The sequence below is a fragment of the Haemorhous mexicanus genome, chromosome 5 (genome assembly GCF_027477595.1).
Source record: "Haemorhous mexicanus isolate bHaeMex1 chromosome 5, bHaeMex1.pri, whole genome shotgun sequence".
Lineage (NCBI taxonomy): Eukaryota > Metazoa > Chordata > Aves > Passeriformes > Fringillidae > Haemorhous > Haemorhous mexicanus.
Window position 1 is genome coordinate 25,881,226 of NC_082345.1, and position 14,099 is coordinate 25,895,324.

Consider the following 14,099-nt stretch of genomic DNA (forward strand, 5'->3'; position numbering starts at 1 on the left):
AACCTGGTCAGACCAGATCCCCCCTGGCAGCAGCCATCGGAGTGGCAGCCAAAGGGCTCCCAGCCTTTGGCTCAGGGTGAGTTGGAAGGTGTCCTTGTGGCACCTGCTGCAGCCTGGCTCAGGCAGGTGAGGAGCTGATGGGTGCAGTCTGGGTGCATGGCCTGCAGACCCCGCGCTCCCCAGCAGAGGAGCAGGGCTGGCGGTCACCGCTCTCCAGACCAAGGGCACAGCAGCTGAGCCGCTCACAGGGCCCTTGCCCTGAGCATTATATTAATATCAGAGCTTACACCAGGGAGAGAGCTCAGCCAGGCTAAATACCTCTCACACAAGGACTAACAAAGCACAGGAATCCATAGCAGCCCTCAGGGATCCCCGTCAGCACAGCCTAACCCTGAGGTTTTTTTTCCAGGGAGTGCAGAACACCCTATTTCAAATAAAAGAAGGAAAGCAATGGGTAGAGCCCAAAAGACCTGATGGAAAAGAAAGGCTCAGGGGTAGCCAAAGAGAAGCCAATTAGAGGAAACAAACCTTGTGTCATTCCCTGTGTACAGCATCCAAGGAGCAGCTCAGCAGCAGGGTCCTGGGAGGATGTCCAGCAGATGTCCCAACACAGTCCTCCCAGAATGGAAGGATGGGGAAGCCAAAGACTCAAGAGCCAACCTATTCCACCTGCCCAGAGCTGCTGGGAAGGGAAATGCACTGAGGGGGTAATGACTCACAGATTAGGAAAGGCTTTGTACACCCATGCTAATCCTGCACTGTAGCCTTTGGATTACAGCAACCAGTGCTGAGTGTGGATGCAGACAGAGCCAGCTAATCTATTTCCTCCCAGCCTCACCAATGAACAGCCACTGGTTGCCAGATATGGGAAAAATACAAGGATTTTGGGATCAAATGTAAGGCTTAGAGCAGCTTACAAGTGGTTGTGCGCAGACAGAAGAGAGGAACAGCAAATTGTGTTGCCTAGGATGGAAAAGCTGGTGAGAACCATCCTTGTCCCATTATTAGTGCCCCAGAATGGGGCTGCACATGGCCAGAGGTGCCCACCAGCTTTCCCCAGTTAGGAGCAGACACTGGAAAGCAGCAAGAAGGGAGCTCCAGACATCACCTCTGAGGCGGTGAAGACTACTCAGTAACTGAGGCAGTTAAAACTCTGCAGCAATGCAAACATGGGTGTTCATACCATGGGTGTTATGAGACCAAGAGAAGAAAACAACCTTGTAATCCACAACTCACCATACAGATACAAAAGTGAACAGTTGCCCAAAACTCCCCATCAGAAAAAAGCACTTTGACATTGAATTCTGCCAGCTCCCACCACCTCACTGCCCTACAACATCCAAGTCTTCATAAAGTTGGTTTGGCCAGGAATCTTTGCTGTGCAGATGGGTAAACCTATAGCAGGCCCGGGGGCTGGTAACCTAAGTTAATCAGAAATTTGATGTGGTGAAGAGAGGTCACTTCAGACCCACAGATGGTCTTGCTGGGATAAAGCTGACCACAGCCATTGCATGTTGAGTTCAGACAGCAGGGTCCCACATGACTTTGGGAGGTGGCAAAGGTGGGCAGTTTAGGTACAACCTTCTGTGCCAGCCCCAGCCAGGAGAGGAAAGGCATCCTCTTCAACTGGCATCATTCTCAGCCAGCCTGGATATGCCAAGCTCATCCTTATCCTGCATTGACCCCAATAACACAGGGAAGGCCCTGTCACAGCTCACACATATGAGTAATTCACAATTTCCTGAAAGTTTCTACAACTAACAACTCTCTTTCTTCAGCTGCAGAAACAGTTGGACCATTTCTAGAGATTTTGGATTTCTGGCCCAGGCAGCAGCCAGCTTCAAAAGAAAGGGAGGAGGACCTAAGGTGTTTTGTGAAACCGTGTGCAGCAACACCTGGATCTCTGCTCCTCACCTTTCCCCCCTTCCCAAAAAAAAAGGCAAAGGAAGAAGATGAAATACAAGGGCTTTGTTCATCTCCAGTTCAGGCTGGTACAGCTATGGGATGGGATGAGCGCACTGTGTAAGAGCACTGCATCCTGTGGTGCTGTGCTTCTTCCTGGCTCCCACGTGGAAGCTCATATCAGCCGGAGCTGTGGCAGAGCCTCTTCCAGAGTCCACCATGGCTGGACCGTGCAGCTCAGAGCCTGGGCAGCCTTTGCTGCTGGCTCCACAGTGCCCGAACAGAGTGTCAGCAGCTAAAGTCACATCACTACCTGCGACTGGTACCTAATCACAAGAAAAGTATTTCCACAAAGGATGAAGGCCACCAGTCTGAGCACACACATTTGAGAGTGAGAAAGTAAATGCTTTTATTTGCAGTAAATGGTTACAAGTGGGAGAACGATGGCCTCAGACCGTGCAGGGATCCATGGAACTCACACAGAACTGCACTCATAGATCTTTCTCTGCTTAAAATTTGAGAATTTTTCTGGTGGATTCAAGGACCTCAGTAACAATGGGCAGCATTTCTGAGGCAGGAACTGCCTGAGGGTGGCATCTTTGCCCATTTGGAGCTCGTGGAGGTTTTGCCTGGTGAAGTCTAAGTTGTGCTTCACTGCTTCCAGCCCAATCTGTTCTCAGGTTTTCATTCTCCAGCTTGCATCTCTCCAGCTGTCCTTGCAGAATAAAGATCTTCTGCTTCAGCCTCTCCATGTTTGTTTCAGCATTCAGAGCCCGCTGGGTCATTATCTGAAGATGACATTCAGTCTCCTGGACTAAGGACTGGAGCTCTTGGACTTCCCTCTCTCGCTCAGCCCAACTGGACTTCAGCTGATCCTGCAGGCTCGCCACCATACACACCTGTCTCTTCAAGTTGTTCTGGAAGGTCTGAAACATTCTCCTGACCATGGCATTGTCCTTCCTGAGTGCAGCATTCTCACCCCCGAGCCTGTCATACTGTTCCCTGAGCACGTCGTATTCCTCCCTGAGCACGACATCTTCCCCCATGAACACAGCCCTGTCCTTCCTGAGCTCTTTGAACGTCTGCCTGAGTGTGAAATTCTCCGCTGCGAGCACGATGTTCGCATTCCTGACCATCTCGTTCTCTGACCTGAGCATGCTGTTCTCCTGCCACAGCGAGTCGTAGGCTGGCTGCAGCGACAGGGACTCTCTGTCCTCACTGTCCTCGCCGTCCTCCTCGCGCAGCACGTGTGGATCCACTCCCGTGGTGTTCTCTGGGTGTCCCACATAGTGTTCACTGGCATGGGCCTGTGTGGCAGCAACCTCTGTCCCCAGGTGCTGGCGTGAGCTGTGCTGGAAAGAGCCACGGAAGCCACTTGGTGCTGTACCAGCGTTTTGGGGGGCAGGCAACCTCCGATGCCCAGGAAGGTGGTAGGTCAGGCTGGGCTGCTCATTTCCATCCAAGCTGTCAGACATTCTCATGTCTTTGTAAAATGGTTCCTGAAACTCCTGATCTCCCTCCTCAAGCTCCAGCACATGCTTGGCCAACCCCACTTGTTTATCTTTCACCATGTAAGAGTCCCCAGGAGTTGGGAAAAGTGTGGGTTCTCCCAGATCCACTGTCTTATTTTCATCTGTGCTGTGGCTGCTCTTGCACAAGGGCGAAGGAACGTCAGAATGGCAGTTCCCTGATTCTTCACTGTCATCATCACCACCATTATTGTCATCATCACCTTGCAAGCCTTGAGATTCTGGGTAGACCATCATCATTAGCCCAAAGATGCGAAATGGCTGTGACATTTTTCAGGATGCTCTCAGCTGCAGTAAGCAGGAGAATCCAAATTGTGTTCCTGGAGCGCAGGCCATGCAGGCTGTTGACACTGACAAGCAGTGTGCCACCTTCTGCAGCTTCAGCAAGGCTTGTTGTGGCCACCAAAATCCCTCTGTTCAGAACACCAGGATGTTCAGGAGGGAGAAGAGAGCCACAAACCTCTGCAATCTTGGCTCTGGGGACACCTGGAACCACCAACATTCTAAGGTCTGTGATGTCATCAAGTTCCATGTGTGCTGAGTTGTCAGAAGCAGGGGAGAGGGAGGAAGCAATCAACTGCTGTCCTGATTCTGTCTAGGACTGTGTTAATTTTCTTCATAGTAGCCAGCACAGTGTTGGATTTAGTGTGAGAATAATGCTGATAACACAGACTTGACAGAGCTCTTGTTAAGTAATAGCTTACTCCAAGACAAGGACTTTTCTGTTGCTCATGTTCTGCTACTGAGGAGCTGCACAGGAATCCAGGAGGGAGCATGGCCAGAACAGCTGGTCCAAACTAGCTAAAGGGATATTCCATACCAGAGAACATCATGCCCAGAATATAACTGGAGGATTTAACGGGAAGGGGCTGATGAATGCCTGGGGACATGCTGGGCATCAGTCACTGGGTGGTGAGTAATGGGGTTGTGCATCACTTGTTTCTCTTGGGTCCTGTTATTGTCTCTCTCTGTGCTTATTATTACTATTACTGTTGTTATTATTATTGTTGATAATAATATTAATATCAATAACATATTTATTATTGTTATATTTTGTTTCAATTATTAAATTGTTCTTATTTCAACCCACAAAGCTTACCTTTTATTTTCAATTCCCCTTCCCACTGTGGCTGGGGGCAGTGAGAGGGAGAGAGGGGCTGAGTGGTAGTTACCTGCTGGGGTTAAAGCACAACAGCTGCAAAAGGTGTTTTTGGCAGCATGAGGATAAGCTGTCCTCCTGGTGTAGAGCTGACCCCAGCTTGGGGATGCTGCCAGCGAGCAGCTCATGAAGCCACTGGAGACCTCCAGCATAAAGGAGGGACAGGGACAGTCCAGCCCGGGCAGAGAGCACGGCTCAGAGGGGACAGCCCTGTCCCGCAGGGTACTGAGACATCTCCACCAGCAAGGCCAAGCCACTGGCACTTGGTTGGGGCTCACCCTGGTCAGGGGCAGAAGACATCACCAGCACTTTGGCCACAGGCATCGCTGTAAGCTGAGCGGCCAGTGGGGGGTCCACACTGTGGTGCTGCCAATCTGATTCATCCCTGCTGCCAGCTGGCACAGGGAAGTGTTAGTAATACCCAGTGCCACAAACTCAGAGTGGCACGAGCCAGGAGACGAACAAAAATAAACATGTTTCCCACTTCCACCCCAACACACCCCCACAGCGCGTGGTGCCGCCATGGGAAGGACAGACAGGCAGGCAAGAAACGCCTGGGCTGGGGACTGCTGCCACTTTGGGTCACTGTCCCTCCTCAGCAGCTGGTGGGCCAGGACCACCACTCACATCCCTGCTGGCAAAATCAATGCCACCAGCTTGGCAAGGCCTGGGGGCTTACCAGGAGCCCAAACCCTATGCAAACGTAGTTCAAATGGCTGTGAAAAGGTCCCATTGCAACTTGGAAACACAAATGGAATGAAAGGAGAAGGCTCAGAGGTGTCTCCAGCAGAAGGAGATTATATTCATATCCTGAACAGGCAGCTGCCTGTCACATGGACAAGGGGGAGGAAAGCATGGCTGAGGACAGACACACGAGAATCCAGAGCATGCCTGAGGGCATTTCTTGGAGCTTGCTCTGCCTCCTGAGACCCACATGTGAAGGAGGAAGCTGCAGAGTCAGTGGCAACTCATATGGAGTGGTATGAAACCAAGCTGGGGGGTGCAGCAAGGAGAGATGCTAGGCTGGAGGCTGCAGCCTGGACAGAAACCTCTCCTCCCTCCTGTCCTGGGTGTACATGAACACCCCTGAGTTTATGGCCTGCAGAAGCCCCCCAGCAATTTTGAAAGCTGCTGCAGCCAGTAGATGTCATAGCCACTGCCTTGCAGCATTGAAACAGCCAGCCAGGTGGGTCTCCAAGGGCCAGCAGCTGCCTCCAGCCCCAAAGCATGTGGTACCTTTCCCTCTTTCCCAACCCCTCCTGTGTCTTAGATTGAGCAATGCCAGGGACACCACCGTGGTGCTGCAGTCATCTCCTCCTTCCCGTGTGACACCGTGCTCCAGCAGCACAAGCCATCACACCAGCCCACGCTGCCACCCCAGTTCTGCTCTGGCCCTGAGCAGGCACGTGGGGCTGCACTGCTGCTGTCCCTTTCTGCAGGATCTGCAGGATAACGAGGTCAATGTGCTTGGTGCCGGGGCAATACCTCCATTGCTCCATCCCCTGTACACAGTGCAGTGCCTTGCTCGTCCCAGTCTTTCTCCAGCCCTGCCAGAGTAGATCATATATTGTCAATCCTTCCTTAAATTTGCAATGGAAGAGTCTCATGAAACAGAACAGAAAAGTCCACGCTAAAGCACTCCCCCACTTCTCTTTTTATAACAACCATATCTGGTGCTCTGGGACATACACTGTGAGCGACAACGATGGAAAAATCCCAGGGTATTTTTACACTCTTAGTCTTTGCTTTATCTGGAGTTGTCTGGCAAATGCTTCTCTCCTGTCTGTGGTCAATACCGCAGCCGCTGGTTGCGCTCCGTTTCGTGCCTTTGTCCCTGCTGCCGGCTGGCCCGGGAGCAGCATCCACAGCCAAGCCTGCCAGCTCGGCACGGTGACAGCACGGCAGACGAACTTCTCGCCTCTTGGGGGGTCAGGGCGGAAACACCCGCAGCTGAGGAGGGACCTCTCTGCCCTCTTGCAGAGCCTTGCAGACCCGCAGCGTTCAGTGTGTCCTCTCCATCCGCTTTGTGACTCCATCTCTTCTCCTATTCCTCACGAATATTCCCAGGGTTCATGCTGGGGCCCACCGGGCAGCTCTGTGCCGTGGGGGGCTGTCCTGCCACAAGAGCCAGCGGCCGAGCTCTCGCTGCTCCGTGCCGGCAGGGCAGGCTGCCAGGCGCTGTACGGGCACACGCGAAGGCACAGTCACCGTGCAGGAGAGTTTCACCATATTAAAAAGGCAACTGACATATGGAAGGTGAGGGGAGGAAGCTGTAATCAACTCTATACCATTTTTATATACACACTTCTGCCTTTTCGTTCAATAATTATAAATAGATCAGGTGCCAACAGTCCCCATCTGCCCCTCAAGGCATGATCCGCTGACCAGTTTCCCTCTCCAAAAGAGGATTTTATTCATGTGCCTCTGCCCGGTTTATATTTTGGAGTGGAGTGAGAAGGGGGGATATTTTTTCCCCCTGTGAAGCTCTGGAGCCTGAGGATGGGTAATATGAAAACAAAACAAAATGATTTGAAGTTAAACCATCTCAGTGTGTGACTCAGAGCTATTCATAGCTCCCTGAAGCCAGCTGCAGCAACGGAGCCAGAAGGATTCTGCCCGTATTATTATTCCAATTACCATCTGAATTAAAAGTTTGAGCAGTGATCAGCCCACATGCTGATGGGAGGGGGAGAGAAGAAAGCGAAGAGAGAAGGAGAGAAAGAGTGAGAGGGAGAAAAAACAGATAAAAATGGGAACCACACAAAGGTCCCCAGGATGACAAAGTCAGGAAGAGGCACAGAAAGGTGACAGCATCACCTCCCGCCTGCTCCCACACCGCCCCAGCGATCCCTGCTGCGGCTGCACCGTCCAGACAATGGCGCTGCGAGCACAGCTGCCTACTCCCCAGGATCTCAGACTAGGTGGGGATACCCCATGGTGGGGTTGGTGGGACTGGCACCGGCATTCACCCACTCCTCTCTGGCCAAAATGGGGCTGGGGGTACACGACACAGGGGCTGGGGGCTGGACTGAGCAGGATTGTAAGAAGAGGATGCTGCTGGAGCGGCAGCTGGGGAGAAGCCCCTGCTTTTTCTTGCTGAGTGAGGAAGGTGGGTGTTATTCTCTGTAGCTGGCATCACAGTAGAAATTAAATGCTCAGAAGGACCCTGGCCTTCCCGGGGTAGTGTTCTTGGCCAAAAAGGAACCGAGCTTTTGTAGTAGCCAGGGTGCAGACTGCATCCCACCTGCTCCAGAGGAAACAGGGGCTGACATACCCCCAGCACCCTGCTGCCAAAACTGGACCCCAAAGGGTTGGTGCAAAACCTGCAAGAGCTGAAAAACTGAAGGCTCTGGGGTGTCCCTGAGGTACTCACATCCCAGGCAGATGCAGTGCACTCAGGTCACCTCCTCCAGCTTCCTAGCACAAGTGCACAGCGCAAAGGGTGTCTTCACTAATCTCCGCATCCCTGGAACTCCCTTCACTGGGTGTCCTGCCCTATGGGAGGCCTGATGTAAAGTCATTCCCAGCAGCATCTCTTCAGCATCTCTTCAGCACAAAGTGCCTGGCCATGTGGGATGTCTTGATGGCTTTTGGCTACTGAGGGGACAAGGATAATTATTGGTGTTCAGGAAAAGGGGGGTAAGAGAGGCTTACATCATCTGCCTGCCTGCTGCAGTTGTGGTCTTGACAGGGCAGGGAGGGACTGCCGGTGACTCTGCCAAGCACTCAGCAAGGCAGGTGCCTGCAAATAGTTTATGAATGATGATAACAACAGTGACAACAGCAAGCAACAACTTGGGCAAAGCCTGCTCTGCACCAAGCCCCCGATCGAGAGAGGCTGCAGCCGCTTCTCTGCACCCAGCTGCTGCATGACACCTGAATTCCCAGCCTGGCCTGGCTGCTAAGCACTAACCCATCAGTGATAGGGAAAAAAAATCTCCCTTCACCCCCCTTGTCGCTAGGCTTACAGGGAGATGAGCAGAGCCACGAGCCTCCTGAAAGGGCCCCAGCTGCTCCCCTTTCAGCCATGCCTGCTAGGCATCAGAAACGGAGCGGAGGGAGCATCCCAGGTAAGCTGCAAAACCGCATTCCTGCAGAGAGGGGATCAAGTATTTCACTACAGGTTTGCTGACTTGTACTGCTGAGGCTTGATCCGTCAGGTTTAACAAGCACATCTGGAAGGTGTCAAGCCTAAGTGCTGCCCAACTCACGCAGTACGGAGTACACTGCCCGCTCCTTCCCCTACCCCCCAGCTCTCCGACAGGGAGGGGCTGCCATCGCGGGCAGGGTCGGGCCGGGGGAGAGCAGTGCGGCGCGGGACACGGCGGCTGCATCTGCACGCTGGCAGGACTGCGATATCCCCCCCGCCATCACTACGGGTGGCTGTCACACCCCTGCTCCTCCGGGCTGCGACAGCAGCTCCCGCCGGGATCCTCGGGATCCTGCCTGCTCACCTGCCTGTCGCCTGCCGGCGCTCGGTGCCGCAACTTCTGCCTGCTCACCTCCGATCAGACACGAGGCTGTTTCTTGGTGCTGGGAACAACGGGAACAGGAGAGGAGAGGAGTTCTGGGGCCTCCGTGTCTGGTCCCGTGGCAGGCACCGCCTCTTCATAATGCCATCGAGCTTTTCGGAGGGGCGAAGCGCCTGTCTGCCCAGCCTCTGGGGTCCCCGGTGCCCTTCAGCCCCCGCACTCACCGTGCTGCTGCGGGGCCGATCTATACAGCTCTCCTGAGGCTTTACCCTCCTCTAGAGCAGAGTCACTTTCGACATCCACCTGCTCTAAGACTCCTTTCAGCTGGTCAGCCTGAGCGGGTGCTTTACCAGGCTGCCAGCAGAAAGGGAGCCGGCGAGAGGAGAGGGGAGAGCCAAGCTGAAGGCAGGGGAAGGGAGAGCAGGCAGCAGAGAGGCGGCTGGGACAAGGCCAGCAGCTCTTTGTACCAATGCTGGTACCGCTTGCCAGGGAGGGAAGGAGGTGGGGAGATGTGTCAGGGTCGTTTCTCTGAGCCTTTTGCAGGGGACAAAATGGGGGACGCTGCTTCCCTCATTATGGAACAGTACCAGGCTCCCTCTGAAGTGTTTCAGGAGAAATGTTGCCATAGAAATAAAGCAGCCGTCCAGATTGTGAGGGGCAGACCCACTGCCATGGTGGCAGGGGCGTGGGCAGAGTGGCGGTAGGAGCCCCTGGCTGGCGGCGTGGGGAGGTGCCGGGCTGGAGAGCACCTTGTTCTCCACCCTCCAGTCTCTGATTTCCAGTGAGACCAGCAGTGGGGCTGCTGTGCCAGCATGGCTGGGGCCCGGAGATGGTGGGCATCTCCTCCCCAGATAAACCAGTGGGTGAATGCCAGAACTGTTCCTGAAGCAAGTTGCCTGCTGCCAGGCTCCCAGGAGGATAGGCATGGAGGTTCATGGATGTCTGGGGCCACGGGAAGAGGGTCTCATTGCAGCCAACTCCCATCCTTCAGCAGCCTGTGCCACGGCACCACCGTCACTGCTGCAGAATGAGCCTCAGAGGTCTGAGGGCGAGAACCAGCTCAAAAGCAGCCCTCGCCTGTCCCAGTCTCCCCACTGCCAGAGAACCAGCATCTCTCCCAAGGGGCTCCAATCCCAACCATCACCATTGAAACCGAGGAAAACCGGTGCCGGTGCCTCTGGGGGTTCCCTGTGAGGCCCCTCCGCCCTGGTAAGGGGCACAGGAGCAGTGACGTCAAGGAGAAAGAATTTAGCCTGACTCAGTTTCTCAGCGTTGCGAGGCAAGCGCAGACGGCTTCACTCAGCCCGTGCCATTCACAGAAAAGCGAGCGCCAGCGGGAGGCTGGGAGCCGCGTGGATGAGTAAGGGATCGATTGCTGAGACGCCAGCATCCATCTATCGATCGCTGGCCGCGCTGCCGGGTTAAGGCAGCCCAGTGCAATAACGAGGCGGGCTAGCGGGGCGTGCTGAGGGCTCGGGGCCATTAACTGCTCCGCACTGATGTCAGCGGGCGCAGGTATCCATCACCGCGCCCTCCTCCCCCTTGCTGACACCCTCCTGTCACTGACACCACCCCAGGGATGCAGCTGCGTCCCGGGCGTGGCCGATGGCTGAGCTTGGGGTGGCCGAGAGGCTGGAGGGGCCAGTGGGGACTGGTCCTGCCAAGTAACTCCATCCTTCCCCAGCCACCTCCTGGCTTTCTGGTTTTTCTTGCAAACCATGGCAGTGGGCTGCAAGGGACAAGGACCACTGCCAGCACCACACGTTGGGGTGCTTGATCTTAGCGCCCAAATGGGGAGAGATGGAAGAAAAAAAAGGTGGAGGAGACGGAACAGGCTTCCCTCCAGATCAGCCCTCTCCATCTTATCCTTTCTGTGGCCATCTTCACCATTTGTCATCTCCCCACCACTCCCTGTCCCCAGCAGATTCATGCTTCCCCCTATGGCACACATTTTCCCTGTATTGATTATTATTTTCAGTGGCTGCAAACACTGCTGGGGTGTCTCAGGCTTCTGTGGGTGCCACTTCTGGTGGTGAATGGAGAAGGAGCACATTCCCACGTCTCTGCCAAGATATATTCCCCATGCACCTGCCTGATCCCTCCCAGGCTCCGAGTAACCCCATGCCCTGGGCTCATCTCCACACCTCCCACCTCCTGTGGATGGCTCCTCCCGAGCAGCCAAGGAGGGCACAGAGCAGGGTTTGAAGGTAGCCTTGGAGCTACGTCACCTCTGCCACGCGTTCCCGTGTACACCGTCACTGTCTGCCCCTCACAGCACACCCCAAGGGGAGGAAGGGGAGAAGGGAGAGGCCCCAGAGCTGCTGTTTGCTGTGCCATCCATCGATGGAGTCAGGGCTGGGCAGCAGGGATAGGAAACTCCAGGCTCTTGCCAGAAGGATTTGGATGACTCCAGGCTATTTGCCCAGGAGGGAGGGCCGTGGGGGCTGAAGGGCCAGGGATGTCCGAGGTGATCTGCCAGCACCATGCAAACCTGCCTGCCCACTCCTGCCCCGGTGGGGAAGCCGACCTTTTCAACAGGGAGCAAAGGCAGAGTTTCTCTGGTAGTTTGCTCATGGCTTCCTCCTGAGCTCCTTCACCCAAAGCACTATCCAGAAGACCCCTTGCACCGTGCCTGTCTGGGGGGTTGTTGGACCACCACTGGCAGGATCAGCCGTGCTGGGACTAGGAGAGGTGGAAGGCAAGGGAGAGGGGGGCAGATCTGGAGCCAGAAAAGCTCCACAGGCAGCAGGAGAACAAACACATCCACTTCAGCCCCATTTGCACCTGAGAGCTTGGAGAGCAGGCCTCCAGCTGCCTTCTTCTGTGTGAACTGGCCGGGACCAGCACAGAGAAGAATCTACAGAGCAGAAGAAGCAAAAGGTGAGCAAGACCCAGCCCAGGGCTAGAAGACACTAAGAAAACACGGGGAACTGAAAAAATGAAGAAGTTACCTGCAAAGGGACCGAAGTCAGGGTGGCAAGGGGGCGGGGAGGGAAGTCGGGGAGGTTTAGAGGCAGGAGCCCACCCCTGCCCCTCGGCCCGCGGCCGCCCCGGGAGCTGTGCGTGCAGACGCCATGCACACAAGGCAACTTTATTATTCACTGGCACGCTCACACGAAGCCACGCATCTCTCCCCAAGTTATATTTATAGCTGTTCCTCAGAGCGAACGCAAATGAAACAATACATTATTTTCCTAAGGGAGAAAAACCCTTCCCGCTCTCCTGCCGGTGAGGAGAGCAGCGCGCCCGGCACCGCCTCTTACCCGGGTCCTGCCGAGGGCTGCCGCCGGCTCCAGCCGTGCCGAGCCAGCATCAGAGGAAGGGGAAAGCGGCCGGTCTCTCCATCTCACCATGAAATAGCTCAGCCGGACCGGAGGAATCAGGGAAGCCTCTCTGCAGTCCTCGCTCGCCTCCAGCCTAGGTTTATTTTTTTCCCCTCCGAAGAGCTACTTCTCCGCTGCGACCTGCTCCCCTCCTAACTCTGCCCTGCCCACGCCAGCGCTCTCCTTCTGCCTCTGCCTCTCAGAATTTTTTTGCTCCCAGGAGCGTCCATCCCACGGAGTGCTGATGTGCCTTCGTGGCTCAGCGACGGGTTTAGGTCTCCCCCTCCTGCCTGGCTCCCTCCTTCTCTGGCATTATTTGCCCGTGCCCCTTGCTGCCCCCCTGCTCTAGTCCCCAGATTCCCCCTCTCCCTGACACTCTTCCTCCCTGTGCGCTCCGCTCCCTTCCCCTGGCTGCCTCTCCCCCTCGCTGATTGCTATGCAGTCTGTAGCTGAGAAGTCAGTAACTCCGTGGTAGGATCCAACAGCTTTCCGCTACTTTAGCCCATCCTCGCATGTGAGCTCAGAGCTGCGGAGCCGCCATGGGGGAGACAGAGCAACCATCGGCAGCGGGAAAGGGATGGTGGGGCCACCAGGTGCAACCGAGGAGGTGGATCCTCCTCCTGGGCTGCTGCACAGAGATGAAATAACTACCATCAGAGGGTTCTTTCCCACATGGATTTGGGATGCTGGGCTGACACCTCACCCTGAGGAAGAACCCAGTTCTCCCAGATGGTGCAGAGTGTTTGCTGTGGGGCATTGCCTCCCCACTCCACAGAGCAGGTGATTTCCTGCTGGGATGAGTGATGCTGGGACAGGAGCTGGACACAGAGGGACCAGCCCTCGGGGCTCCAGGATAGTGCACAGCCATCCCGGGAAACCTGTCCAAGAAACCTCCTTTGGGTCTCCATGGCCAGCAGCATCTGAGAGGCCTTAAAAAGGTGACAAAGAGAGAAGGCAGGGGACTCTGCTGCAGCAAAGACAGAGGCTGAAGAGGCCCCTGACTGCACAGACAGTGGCTGTAGGCACAGGATCCTGGACAGCCCTGCTCCAGGACAGCGTTTTTGAGGACATGGTTTCCCTCTTGGTGTCTCATATGCTGTCCCCAGTGTTAAGGCCTGTGCTGAAAAGTCAAAAAATATTTTAAAACCCGTTTTATTGAATCTCCTGTGGACCCCAATCCAGCAAGGTCCATGACCATCCCCCCCAAAATCCTCCCAAGATGTGGCACATGAGATGACCCCTGCACATCGTGCTGTGGAACCTGCTGTGCCCTGCCAGCACCAGTGAACAGTGCTGTGGTGAGCACAGCCTGCTCCCACCTGGCAAAGCCACTGTCAGGGCAGCAGAGGATGCTGGGGTGGGTTCAGTAGCTCCATGCAGATGAGGAGCTGCAAACCAGGAGCATATCAGCCTCCTGAATAGGTCAGTTCACCCCGGTGCACCCATGGCTGCTCCCTGCTGCTCCTGGGGAGCTGCTGCACCTGGATGGAGCAGGGCCAGCCTGTCCATCCCCTCTGCAGCCATCCCTATGAGGATCTCTTTCAGGTTCAGAGGGGTACTTACTTCCCCAGAAGCTCTGTCTCTAGGGCCTATTGTGGGGCTGCTTCCCAAGAGCTGTTTCTGCTCTGTATCGGACCAGTATCTGCCCAGCTGCTCCTTGGCAGAGTGTACCATCCCTCAGGCACCACGACAGGCCTTTCCTCTTCATGTGGTA

The 14,099-nt window shown here is 55.2% G+C and overlaps 1 protein-coding gene across 1 annotated transcript; it reads right to left on the reverse strand.

Moving 5' to 3' along the window:
* Positions 1–2,377: 2,377 nt before the first annotated feature.
* Positions 2,378–3,665, reverse strand: LOC132328155 (endosome-associated-trafficking regulator 1-like). Its single transcript, XM_059847915.1, is given in 3 exon segments — positions 2,378–2,566; positions 2,568–2,841; positions 3,052–3,665. Coding segments are annotated over 3 exon segments (1,077 nt in total).
* Between the last annotated feature and the right edge of the window lie 10,434 nt (positions 3,666–14,099).